Source organism: Geotrypetes seraphini, chromosome 17, assembly GCF_902459505.1.
Source record: "Geotrypetes seraphini chromosome 17, aGeoSer1.1, whole genome shotgun sequence".
Classification (NCBI taxonomy): Eukaryota; Metazoa; Chordata; class Amphibia; order Gymnophiona; family Dermophiidae; genus Geotrypetes; species Geotrypetes seraphini.
In genome coordinates, this window is record NC_047100.1 from 881,661 (window position 1) to 895,404 (window position 13,744).

At 42.5% G+C, this 13,744-nt stretch overlaps 1 protein-coding gene across 9 annotated transcripts in view; it reads left to right on the plus strand.

Annotated features, from left to right (window-relative positions):
• ITPR1 (inositol 1,4,5-trisphosphate receptor type 1) overlaps positions 1–12,508 on the plus strand; it is a 234,033-nt gene extending 221,525 nt beyond the window's left edge. For 8 of the 9 annotated variants that reach the window (XM_033925743.1, XM_033925747.1, XM_033925746.1 and 5 more), the window contains 2 exons: positions 9,507–9,668; positions 11,518–12,508. In XM_033925743.1, coding sequence (XP_033781634.1) covers positions 9,507–9,668; positions 11,518–11,604 — 249 coding nt within the window. In that variant the 3' untranslated portion in view covers positions 11,605–12,508. Of the gene's footprint in view, positions 1–9,506; positions 9,669–11,517 lie in introns of those variants that run through there. The other variant, XM_033925749.1, reaches the window with a different exon arrangement.
• Positions 12,509–13,744: the final 1,236 nt, after the last annotated feature.

Genomic DNA, 13,744 nt, shown 5'->3' on the forward strand with positions numbered 1-13,744 from the left:
GAGCAATATGAAACTAGCTTTCCAAGTACATGTTTGTCATTGACTAACCAGTCAAATAGCTTGAATTCAGCTTTCGAGTGTTTTGAGACGCTGCTGCCTTGGTTTTGGACAAAAATAGGATGGCGATGGCACAACGATTGGTGCTGTGTGTTCAATTTCTGCCCATAAAGTGGGATTTTGAAGTCTGGTGGGGTATTGCCCTAGTGCTGTCCGAGCTGCTGCTTCTCTGAGTTACATTCCATTAAAGGGAGGGAGGGGAGGGGGGGCTGAGGCAAGTTCTCTACTTTAGTGTTGGCATTTCTCCTGGGTCATGCAGACATGGAATATTTTGATGTAACCACGTTATGCAACAACTCTCAAATGATTACACCTAAACAGACCTAATGCTTTGTGAAAAATAGAAACAGACTCCAGGGAGGCTGTTGTTTCATTAGGCATCACACTTATGTAAAGATGTCCTGAACAGACACACCCTGCTCAGAGCTATAATTGAATTTTCTTGTTCCACTCCACAGGGCATCTCTCATAGAAACATAGAAATAGACGGCAGATAAGGGCCCACGGCCCATCTAGTCTGCCCACCTTAATGTCCCTCCCCTACCTTTGCCCTGTGAAGAGATCCCATGTGCCGATCCCATTTGGCCTTAAAATCAGGCACGCTGCTGGCCTCAATCACCTGTAGTGGAAGACTATTCCAGCGATCAACCACTCTTTCAGTGAAAAAGAATTTCCTGGTGTCACCTCGTAGTTTCCCGCCCCTGATTTTCAACGGATGCCCTCTTGTTGTCGTGGGACCCTTGAAAAAGAAGATATCTTCCTCCGCCTCGATGCGGCCCGTAAGATACTTGAACGTCTCGATCATGTCCCCCCTCTCTCTGCGCTCCTCGAGCGAGTATAGCTGTAATTTGTCAAGCCGTTTTTCGTATGGTAGATCCTTGAGTCCCGAGACCATCCGGGTGGCCATTCTTTGCACCGACTCCAGTCTCAGCACATGTTCTCCTTCAGTCTGTGAGAGGTGGGGGAGAGGGACACAACATCACTATCAGCTACTGTTAATCAAGTTATTAAAAACAATGCATAAAACGGGATAGTAGCAAAGGAATAGAAAATGGCGCATTCAGGCTCACGTCAATAGCTAGGCCCCCAAGTCATGTCATATCTTTCCCTTTTTCCTTTATAAACTTTATATGAGAAAACTGGGTCAGACCAAGAGCCCATGAAGCCCAGCAAGATCTCTAAGATTCACTCTTTGTTGCTTGTTCCCAGGGATAAGTGCTTGCTTTCCCAAGTCTACACTTGACGTAAGAGTCGCCCCTACTGGGTCACACTAAAGGTCCATTAAGCCCAGTATTCTTTTTCTAACAGTGACAAATCCAGGTCACACAAGCCCCTGGCAAGATCCCAAAATATGTCCTGTTTCTATACCACTTACCCCCAGGTCTCAAGAGTTTATAGACTCTTTTTTCAGGAATTTCTCCAAACCATCAATGACTTCAGAGCTTAACTATGCATTGTACTGTTTTACTTCATGGAGCATCCTCTAGTCTGTTATTTTGGAAAGAGTAAACAGTCAGCTTGTGTTTTCTCTCATTCTGCTCCACTCAGGATCTTATAAACCTCTATCTCCAAGCTGGGACAGACCAAAGATCCATCAAGCCCAGTATCCTGCTTCCAACAGTGGCCAACCCAGGTCCCAAGTAATAAAACAGATTTTATGCTGCTTATCCTAAGAATAAGCAGTGGCTTTCCTCAATAATGGCCTATGGACTTCCCTTTTAGGAATTTATCCAAACCTTTTTAAAACCCCGCTAAGCTATCTGATTTCACCACATTCTCCAGCAACAAAGAAATATTTTCTCCAATTTGTTTTAAATCTACTACTTAGTAACTTCATCACATGCCCCCTACTCCTAGTATTTTTAGAAAGAATAAACAGGTGATTCATATCTACCCTTTCCACTCCACTCAGTATTTTATAGACCTCTATCATATCACCCCTGAGCTGAAGAGTCCTAACCACTTTAACCTTTCCTCATTGGGAAGTCATCCTATCTCTTATCATTTTCCTCACCTTTCTCTGTACCTTTTCTTATTCCGCTATATGTTTTTTGAGATACGGCGACCAGAACTGCATATCGTATTCGAGGTTTGGCCATACCATAGAGCGGTACAAGAGCATTATAACATTTTCATCTTTGTTTTCCATTCCTTTCCTGATAATTCCTATCATTTTATTTGCTTTCTTAGCTGCTGCCGCACATTGAGCTGAGGGTTTTAACGTATCCTCAACAATGACACATAGATCCTTTTCCAAAGCAGTGACTCAACACAGAACCCAGCTATAGTTCGGGCTCCTCTTTGCCACATGTATCAGTTTGCACTCGCTCACATTAAATATGTCATTTTGATGCCCAGTCTCACAAGGTCCTCTTGCAGTTTTTCACAATCCTCTTGCGATTTAACAACTTTGTGTCATCAGCAAATTTAATTATCTCGCTAGTTATTCCCATCTCTAGATCATTGATAAATATGTTAAAAAGCAGCACAGACCCCTGGGGAATCACACTATTTACCCTTCTCCATTGAGAATATTGACCATTTAAATCTACTCTCCTATCCTGTGACTTTCTGTTAGGAATTATCAGAAAAGGAATGACTGAAGCAAAGGGGGGGGGACAAGCTAAGGGGGGACAAATCCAGGACGAATACCAGGAAGTTCTGCTTTGCACAGCGGGTGGTGGACACCTGGAATGCTCTTCCAGAGGAGGTTATTGCGGAATTCAAAAATTGAGATCTTCTCTACCTGCCTCGGCCAAGCCCCACTGGTGTTACCCCATTCTGCAAGATTCTGACGATTCCAGAGTTGGTCTGAATTGGAACAAATTTCCAACCATCGACTGGCAAACTTTTAGTAAATTCTACAATAAGTATGTTAATTCCTACTTCAAATTGGACACCTGTCCTCCAAACGTCATGAAATCTGCCCCTATCAATTTTAAGGTCAAGATGTTGACTTGGGTAAACTTTCTACTATCCACAGGGAAGTTCCTAGTGGAACAAGGTCACATTATGATTACACCCATTATAAAAAATGCTAAAGAACCTTCTAACATTGCTTCTAACTTTAGACCCATCGCCAATATCCCTCTGGTAACCAAAATATCAGAAGGGGTGGTAAATACCGAACTCACTACATATTTGGAGAAACACAACATCTTACACAACAACCAATCCGGCTTCATCAGGGCACAGTACCGAAACAATTATATCCTCTCTGTTTGATTACCTTCACCTTCTTTTCAGCCAAGGATCAAGTGCTCTGATATTGCAACGATCTGAGTAACGCTTTTGATTTGGTTGACCATGCTATTCTGCTGGACTGCTTGACATCTATCGGAATCTCAGGCCATGTTCTCAATTGGTTCCATGGGTTCCTGGGAAATAGATCCTACAAGGTGTTTAAGGACGATACCATCTCCTACAGTTGGGACAACCCCTGTGGGGTCCCACAGGGCTCCCCTTTGTCCCCCACCCTGTTTAACATCTATCTTGCCTCCCTAGGAAACCTCTTGCAGAATCTACAGCTCAAATTCTTCATCTATGCAGACGACATCACCATAGTCATTCCGCTATCCTGCTTTACACCAGAGCTGCTAAATTCGCTATCATCTATCCTAAATCAGGTCGAACTTTGGATGTCAGCATTTCGTTTAAAGTTAAACCCAGAAAAAACTAAATTCTTCCTGGCAGCCCCAAATGACAAAATCAAGGAAACCACGCTACATGTGAATGGGCTGGACTACAGTATTGAGCAATCCTTAAAAACACTAGGAGTCACTTTAGATAAGCAACTCACTTTGGAGAAACACTCCGACCTAATATTTAAGAAAAGTATCTTGGTGCTCTGGAAACTCCGCACCATAAAAAAATACTTTGACGACGCCTCTTTTCGTCTGCTGGTACAATCTTCTATTCTGAGTGTCCTGGATTACTGTAATATCATATACTTAGGCGCCTTCAAGAAAATCACCAAGAAGTTGAGGCTGGTCCAAAATACCGCCGTCCGGCTCATCTTTGGCTTGAAGAAATGGGAACACATAACCCCTTTCTACCACAAGCTGCACTGGCTGCCATTCGAATCCAGAGTCCTATTTAAGTTCTCATGCATCTGTTACAAAACAGTATTTGGTATGTCGCCGGACTATCTTTACCCTCACTTCAACCTGAGTCACAACAATAAGAGCTCCCGCAGAATAAATCTGTTCGCTTTTCCCTCACTAAAATCGTGTCACCTTAAAAGATTCTATGAAAGAATCTTCTCCTTTCAAGTGCCAAACTAAATTCATGGCTAGCCCAAATTAAACTCGATGCCTCTTCATACCTCAATTTTAGAAAGCAGATTAAAACTCAGCTATTCAACACACTGAATCCCTAAGCGTTCCCCATGACTTCCCCTCTCTCTTCTAAGATTGTGCCCACTCCTTACAGCTTGTATACACTTTTCCTTGTATACTCCTTCCTTATGGTGTGTATACATTTCTCCTCACTTAAATTGTATGCATGTACTTATCGTATATATTACATCTATGGCATGTTTTCTGCTGCATGTACTTATTGCTACATGTACCCATTGCATGTACTTATGCATGTCCTTATTGCATGTACTTTTTGTATATATGCATGTATTTTTTTTTTCTTGTTCCCTTCACTTAAATTGTAGACGTATAACCAGCATGTTAACTTTTATAATTGCTTTGTTCATTTTTTGTTGTTGTTGTTGTTGTCAACTGCAACCGCACTGTTTGTATTGAATCTAACTGCTGTGAACCGCCTAGAACTGCCTGGGTATGGCGGTATACAAAATTAATTTATTATTATTATTATTATTAATAAAATCAAACTAGATGCACATCTCCTTAAGAGAAGCATAGAGGGATATGGGTGAATAAAATTATGCCAGGTGCACACCTGGCTGGGCCTCCGCGTGTGCGGATTACCGGACTTGATGGACCGAAGGTCTGATCCGGAGATGGCAGTTCTTATGAGTAATTCCTAATACTATGCTTTGAGTCGGTGCACATTGAGCTTGAGGAGTGTAAGGTATTGATCACATTGACCCCAAGATTCTTTTCCTGGCTCCTATATGGAATCCAGCCCTGTGAACCTAGAACTAAGATGATCTTTTGGTATGTGCATCTTGCAAGATTCTTCTGCAACTCCTCAGTCTGCTTTTAATTATCAAGACTTAATTATTTTATCTCATCAGTAAATATTATTCCACTTGTTCACTTTTTCAGATCAGTAATAAGTTACATAGCACTGGTCCCAGTGCAGATTTACTGTTCTTCATTGAGAAGACTGACCATTTAGTCATACTATTTCATCCGTTCCCAATTCACAAATATCTTCTCTATTGCACGAGTCTGATTTGCGTCATTCTAAATAAGAATATAAGAATTGTCATTCTGGGTCAGAGCAAAGGTCCATCAAGCCCAGCATCTAGTCCAGGACTTTGTCAAATACCATTGTCCGAGTTGATTAGATGCTCGCCAGATCCCCTTTTCTCAGGCTCTACTGCTACTCAGATTTTAACTAGCTTGGTTCATTCTTGAAGTATTCCAGAAGTTTCAGAGGGACTACTGGCCGAGTTGATCCCTTGTACAAAGACATTGAAAATGATCCTGCAGCTTCTCGTAGACTGCTTTAACATTCTGACTTGTTGATATGACAGATTGAGCGTGAAGAAAGAGTTGGTGTGCTTTTGTGTTGGAGAGTTTAGCTGAACAGAGTGATTAAATTGGTGTAAAACATCTGGGCAAACGGATAGTGAAAGGTTTTCTGTTTATATGCCATCCTGAATACAGTGATGTAATGAGTTGTGGTAACAGGTTCTGGCCTACCACCTAGTAAAGGTCAGATCCATCCAGCCATTGGTTAGGTTTGCTAATATAGGAACAAAAAGCCCTGAGGGGTGAGGGAGCAGGATTTGTCCTTGCTGGTTCAGTAAGATGCTGCAGGGAGCGCACACATGAGCTCTATGGTAACACTGCTAACTGTGGCTTGTCAAAAGGACCAGCTGGCTTGACCCAAATTAAATACATGTAATATTGAAACTACCTCGTCAAAGTTTCTTAGAAGATGGAAAAAAAAATGAAATCCCAAGCAAAAAAGCCTTCTCAGAATGAATTGTATTTGCATCACACTGGGCTGTTATTTCCCGTTTAGGTTTTTGCTCTTTCCAATGAGAACAGTCAGCCCTGCCCCTCCCTCCCCTCCACCCCCAGTCTGAGATTTGAATGATGTTTGCATTGTGGGGACTTTTCCAGCCTTATCTGCTTAAGAGCCAGGTAACCAGCAGAGCTGCTGTGGTCAGCCAGCCCAGCTTCCGTCTGTCAGAGCAGAGGAAGAGTCTGCAGCAGACGGTACACAATCACTTTGGTATGTGGCATGCCAGCAGTCTGAGGGGGAGCCAGGGTACTAACTGGAACCGATGTTAAAGTTCACCCAGTGTACACCAGTCAGATTCAGCAGGCTTACCCACACAAACATGAAATCTCTTCCCTTTCCTGCTCCTTTCCCATTTAAGAAGGAGAACTGTAAGCACAGATGCGTAGGAAATGTATTTTAAAACAGAGCTTCAAAACGATGCCTTTTAATGTTTGGAATACTGAGAGCTGCTGCCTATATTTGAGTGTGGCGCTCTCTCCCAGGATCCTGCTATTTCTCAAGATCTAGCTAAACATGAAGTTTATGCATAGTTGATTTGGGAGCTTGTGGGTTCCAGAGAGTTCATTAGAAGAGACCCAGACTGAACAGTTCAAATCAGTTTGCAGTCTGGACATGAAATAGGCTTTATTCGGTGGAATTTGCTGATAAATGTGAATGTGGTATCAAGTGGCTATCTTTTCCAGCTGCCCTTAAGTTGTAAAGATGAGACACTAGCATACTGTGGGAAGGGGGTGTGCGATGAAGAAACACTTTGGGAAACTGCTGGGCTCTCTTTCAAACTCTTTACCGATTGCCAGGAATGAGTTAGAGAGCTTTAGTAGACATCACTGATTTTCCTTCCTCACTCTTCCTGGAGCTTATGAATCTGTAATAATGATTTTTTGAAGTTGTTAAAACACATTGATAACAGTGATATGGTGTATTTGGATTGTTAGAAAGCGCTTGAAACAGTATCTCATGACTACTAAGGAAGTTAGTCATTGGAAAATAGGCAGAATAAACAGTTTTCCAAATGGAAAAAGAGCAATAGTGGAGTGTTCTAACAGATTATCCTGGGACCTGTGCTATTCAGTATTCATAAATATTTGGGGAAAGGAGCAATAAGTGAATGGATCAAATTTGTGGATGACGCTCAATTATCCAGTCATTAGAATAGCTGAGGATAATGAGCATTTGCAGAAGGATCTTGAACGACTAGGAGATTTGGCATCTAAGGGAGGTGATGCACTTGGGGGGGGGGGGAACATCACAACTTCAGGTACACAATGCTAGGTGTAGAGTTAGTCTTTGTAGAGATATGTTGAAATTGTCAGCCAACGTGTTTTGCAGCTGCTTAAAAATATGCAATGATAGGGATTGGAGAAGGTTGGATGCGGTTCCTCTACACAAAAGAAGAAATAGGGAAGAAATAGGGAACTACAGGCCAATAAGTCTGACTTCTGCGATAAGTAAATTAATGGAAACACTTTTAAAAACCAGAGAATAGTGCAGTTTCTGGAATCCAGTGGATTACAGGACCAGAGGAGGAGGTTCACTAATTTCTTTGACTGGGTGACCAGAGAATTGGTTAGAGGGAGTGCGCTAGATGTGGTGTATTTAGATTTTAGCAAAGCTTTTTGACAGTGTGCCACGCAGGCATATAATAAATAAACTAAGTACCATTGATATGGTTCCCAAAATGATGGACTGGGTCAGGAACTGGTTGAATAGAAGGTGATAACAGGGTAGTGGTCAATGGAAATTGCTCTGAGGATCAAAGTGTCAGACCAGTGGTGTGTCTCAGGGTTCGTTTCTTGCGACTATTCTTTCTAGCATTTTTGTAAGTGATACTGTTGAAGGGCTAACTGGTAAGATTTGCCTTCTTGCAGATGACCAAAATTTGCAATAGAGTAGACACCCCTGATGGTGCAGAAAACATAAGGAAGTACCTAGTGAAGCTTGAGGAATGGTCTGAAATTTGACAGCTAAGATTTCATGCAATGCATTTGGACTGCAAAAACACAAGGCAACAATACAGTTTAGGGGGTGAAGTACTTTTGTGCGTGAAATTGAAGCAGTACTTTGGTGTGATAGTATGATGATCTTAAGGTGGCCAAGCAGGTTGAAAAAGTGACAGTGAAAGCTGGAAGGATACTAGGATGCATAGGGAGAGGAATGGCCAGTAGGAAAAAGAAGATATTGATGCCCCTGTATAAGATTTTGGTGAGACCTCATTTAGAATATTGTGTACAATTCTGGAGATCGCACCTTCAAAAAGATATAACCAGGATGGAGTCGGTCCAGTGGAAGGCTATTAAAATGGTGCATGGTCTTCATAATAAGGCATAAGGGGACAGACTTAAATATCTCCATATGTATACTTTGGAGAAAAGGTGAGAGATGGAAGATATGATAGAGACATTTAAATATCTATGTGGCATAAATACACATGAGGCGAGTCTTTCATTTGAAAAGAAACTCTAGAGTGAGAGGGCATAGAATGAGGTTAAGATGTGAAAGGCTCAGGAGTAATCTAAGGAAATACTTTTTTATAGAAAGGGTGGTAGATGTGTGGAATAGTGTCCTGGTAGAGGTAGTAGAGAAAAAGACTGTCTGAATTCAAGAAAGCCTGGGATAGGCACGTGAAATCTCTTAGGGAGAGGAGGAGAGAGTGGATGCTGCAGATGGGCAGACCGGATGGGCCATTTGACCTTTATATGCTGTCATAGTTCTATGTTTCTGAAATGAAGAAAAAACAAAACCGAGATAAATATCATTGTGCCTCTGGGAAGGCTGCCCTTTTAGGGTGCCACGCAATTCTAGTCACCCAACTTCTGAAAGGATATAGCAGAGCTAGAAGTTGTTCAGAGAAGGGTAACAAAAATGATAAAGGGGATGGAACCACTTTGTATGAAGAGACAAATTTAATTAATATAGAATCACCTAGTTAAATTTTTGGCTTTGATCTCACTCCTCTGTCCTGACTCAAAGATGGTGCTGCATTGAGTTTTGATTCCATGCCTACAAGAAGCCTGTTCTGCATCAATCGGTGAACTCCATTATTACAAGGAGTCTGATTTCCCTGAAAGTGAGATGCTGCGAAGGGTTTTCTAATGGGTGACATATTAAAAATGGATTAATCCTAGATGCTGGTTTGATCCCACAAGTTTGTTATGAAATTGTTGTATTGATCCATAAATATGCAGCAGGATGCCATGTTAACTGACATTGCATTGAATATCTTCTCTCAGTAGTGTTATCTAGGAATGAGCATGTAATGCTTGTGTATAATTTTGTAGGAAAGGAATCTGGATTGGTTTCCTAGGATGCGTGCCATGTCCCTGGTGAGCAATGACTCTGAAGGGGAACAGAATGAGCTGAGAAACCTGCAGGAGAGATTGGAGTCCACTATGAGACTGGTGACCAACCTCTCCAGTCAATTGTCTGAGCTGAAGGATCAGGTAAGGACCTGCTGTGTTTCTGCAGGCAGTGTTCGTCATTTTGCTGACTAGCATTAAACCTAAAAATTCATTGCCTGGCCTTGATTTCCAGGTATAGGAAGCTGGCTAAAACAGTCAGTTAAGTGCAATATTCGGCACTTACCCGTTTTATGTGGTTCTGTTTGGGCTTGAGCACTAATTGGCATTTTCAGTGGCACTGTTCACTTAAGTTCCACCGACTACAAATGGCCAAAATCATTTAGAATATCGGGCTGACTAGTCGCTATCAGCCTGGCCAAAAGTAGTGTTTCTGACCAAATTAGTATATGACAGTCATATATAACAGATTCAAAATGCACAGCCCCTCCCTGCTTCCTTTACCCAATAAAAAGAACAGGTCATTGCTTCCCTTATCCCGTACAATCTTGCTTTCTCCAAATTAAAGGCCGAAAGTTGTACTGGAATAGGATTATGTTCAGAAGGTGAGTTTCATAGATATTTAGGAAGGCACTGATTATTTCCCATCCTTTTTTCTCTAAAGAAGAGGTGCCGGTGTAGAAGCTATGGGGTACACTGAGTGCCCATGCAATGAGGGAGAGTTGGCAACCTGAAGGAAAATGTCGAGGAAGTGACTAACAAATTAGCTTCTCCCTCTACCTTGGCAATTTGCATTTGTGCCTCACATTTTCTGGATGTTTCTTGTGCTGTGTGATCTTTATCATTTTCTTCTCTGCAAGAAGCTGATAAAATGGTATTGGTAATTAGTGCATCAATAGCTGCCAATGTAAAATGCATTTAATAGTTGTCTGGGTTCCAGTAGAAGTGAAGGAGAATGAGACTTGATATGCTGCTTTTTCTTTGTGGTTTACACAATCAAAGTGGTATATATGGGGCAATAATGTGTTTAAGTGACTTGCCCAGAGTCACAGGGAGCTGCAGTGAGAATTGAACTCACAACCTCAGGGTGCTGAGGCAGTTGCTCTAACCACTAGGCCACTCCCGGAGAAGGATTGGCACTGTGGGAGACCTGCGTTCTTCCACTTCCAGCACTGCCGAGCTGTGTTGGAACACATGGCTATCAGAATGGGTTGAGACAAATAAGGGATGTGCCCCAAATTTAAAATGGCCTTAAAATCCGCTCTTTAAGCAGGCCTATTCTGATCAAAGCTTGGCGAGGGTCTATCTCATCTAATGGTCTTGGTAGACACTACCCCATACCCATTATATTTTGTTATAACTTGTTCTTTATCTTAGCTACTTCTCCTTCCTCTCTTTCCTGTCCTTTTTACATGCATGCTGTTTCTTTCTATTTTCTGTTTAAAAGTCCTCTAAATTGTAAACCGGATTGCCTTTGGATGCCAGAGCTAAAGGCAGCTGTGCTTCCGGAGCTGATGCAGGATGGTGATGAGGAAGAAAAAGTCTGCATGATAGTAATTGCAAAAGTCAGCTTCTCTCTTTGAATTTTTGGGATTAAAAAAATTTCTAGTCAAGTCAAATGAAGAGAGAAAATGGAACAGTGTTCATTTTCAGCTGAAGCCAACGAGGCAGATGGCTGAATAATTTTTTCCCGAGTATTGTGCAAAATGTTGAGTGGATACAGCATGTTCAAAAAATCTCAGTTTTGGTGCACTCATTGCTGGTGTGGCCTGCAAGCCTCATCTCCTGCATCTAGCTATGTTTCTGTGCTGAAAGGGATCACAGAATTCCCCCTCGCTGTCACCACTCCAAGAGCTCTAGTGCAGTTGTAGAAAGTGGGGATTTCAGCACAGCTGCCACCACCACAGAGGTTCAGACCTTGACGTACAGGAAATGCCTTGGGGGTCTGTGATTCAGCGTTTTCATTTGCTTTCTTATTTCTGTTACTTTCCAGATGACGGAGCAGAGGAAGCAGAAGCAGAGAATTGGTCTCCTAGGGCATCCTCCTCATATTGGCATGAACCCACAGCAGCCAGCATGAGATCTTGGAGTAGCCATGTTGGTCGCCTTGTATATAAATGTCTGGATAGCCACTGTCCCTGTAATTTGGTCCCACACGGATATTTGTAATCAGAGCTTTTGGCACAGAGACTTTTCTAGTGCCCAAACTGTCCAGATGGTCACTTTTTCTGGAAAGAAGCATTGAAAACTACCTGACTTGCACTTGAACAGTATAAATGTAATGGCCTGTATTTTGTATTAAATGTAGAGTAGCCAGTTTTTGACTTTATACAATTGTGCAGTATGACTTGATGCACCCACTATGCACCCTGCAGGAAGAAAGGAGCTTCTGTTTCTAGGCTCATGGCATAGTCAGAGGTTTGGGGGTGGGGGTCTTCTGTTTTGTGGGGCTTCCCCCCGTTAGCACTTTAAAGCCATGCTGCAAATGTGCAGCTGGTGACTGAGGGGTGTCGCACTCCCTGCTTCTCCGTGCTGTGCTGCTTTGGTGGTGGGTTCCTCACTTCATCAGCCAGAATGTGAGGGAGAGGAGATTAGTAAATATTGGATTGCCAGATTCAAATTCAGTGCTTCCAAATGAGATCTCTCGTGGAGACCCCCAGCTGGAGCATGTGTCTTCCCACTAGTGACTAGTTCAACACTGAGGATGATATGTGAAGCGCCATAGTCTTTATCTTATTTGTCTTTTTGTTCATCGCTTGAGTTGGGGGAGGGGTTGTATATATTATTTTTCTGTTTGAACAGCAGAAAAGTCTGAAGACAAACTGAGGATGGACAGTTTTATAACTTGCATAGTTTTTGTACATGGACTTTATTGGAAGAGAAATCTCTTAAGAAGAAATGGAGCAAAGTATGTGGCTCCATGATGAGACACTGTCTGTAAATGCACATATGGATATTTAAATAAACATGCAATAAATATGCAAGTAGCCGTGTTTTTTGTTACCAAATGCTCTTGGATATTAATCAAGTTCTCATCGATCAGTGTATCACGTCTTCCCCTATCCTGAACAGGTTGCAGTGATAGGCTGATGAAGTAGACTGGTGTACATAGGTCATCAGTGCTTGTGTCATTACCACACTAGCTCATATCGGCATCTTATAGAGGGAAATCATAGGACCAGTTGCAATATGTAATTGACCTGTTTTCTTGATATTTTCTGCTATGAATGCTCCAGAAGATTAATGTACAGCATTAAACTGCTGCCACTCAGCCCAGTTCTGGCTCTGAACTCACTCCTGAGGCTTCTGTGACATTGCCAAGTGTTTCTACACCAGTTTTGTAAATTAAGAACCTAGAAAGTCAGAAAATCTGTCTGGGTGAGCAGTTTTAAATGCGATTAAGTTTCTGACATCCACATGTGGGGAAAAAAATTCTATCAAGTTTATTAGGTTTTTATTATCTAAGCGGTTTTAAAATCAGGTATTCAAGCATTTTCCCTATCTGTCCTGTTGGGCTCACAATCTATCTAATGTTCCTGAGGTTATGGAGGACTGAGTGACTTGCCCAGGGTCACAAAGAGCAGCACGGGGTTTGAACCCACAACTCCAGGGTGCTGAGGCTGTAGCTCCAACCACTGCGTCACACACTCCTCCTCTACAGCTCTCCACCTCTTGGAAGGAAGAGCCTTAGTGAAAGGACCTTCAGTACATGTCCTTCCAGATTCCATATGCTAGGTATTCAATCCCAACCCGCAGTCCAGGTACTGCAAGAATTCACATCTTTTCCGAACATATGGTGCACTCCCCCTAGTGGTAAAATCAGTTTTCAATTTCTGCAAGCAGTCTGGGCAGAAGTCTTTTGCCGTTGCTCTGCTTCTGTTTCTAATTTTTTTGATTAAAGTTCGCTTAAACTTCATTTCTTGGTGGCTTCAGTGCCTTGAGACCCCTCCCTGGTGGTCCACTGTCAGAGAAAAGGACACAGTCGTGCGGAGCCAAACTGCAGCTTCACAGAGAAACTCTGGTGGATCTATGAAGGCAGCCTGCTGTATGCCACCTTCTGGAAGTAGCCGGGGTCCCTCCCATGGAGTTTGCTGGCCCATAACCCCACAGTCACAAGTTTCTAGCGCAGGCTGCGCGCGTCTGGACAGAAGCCCATCTGGGTTTTTGGGTGCAGGCTGCCTTTCCCGCCCCCGGCCACATGGAAGAAAGATCTGTGAGGG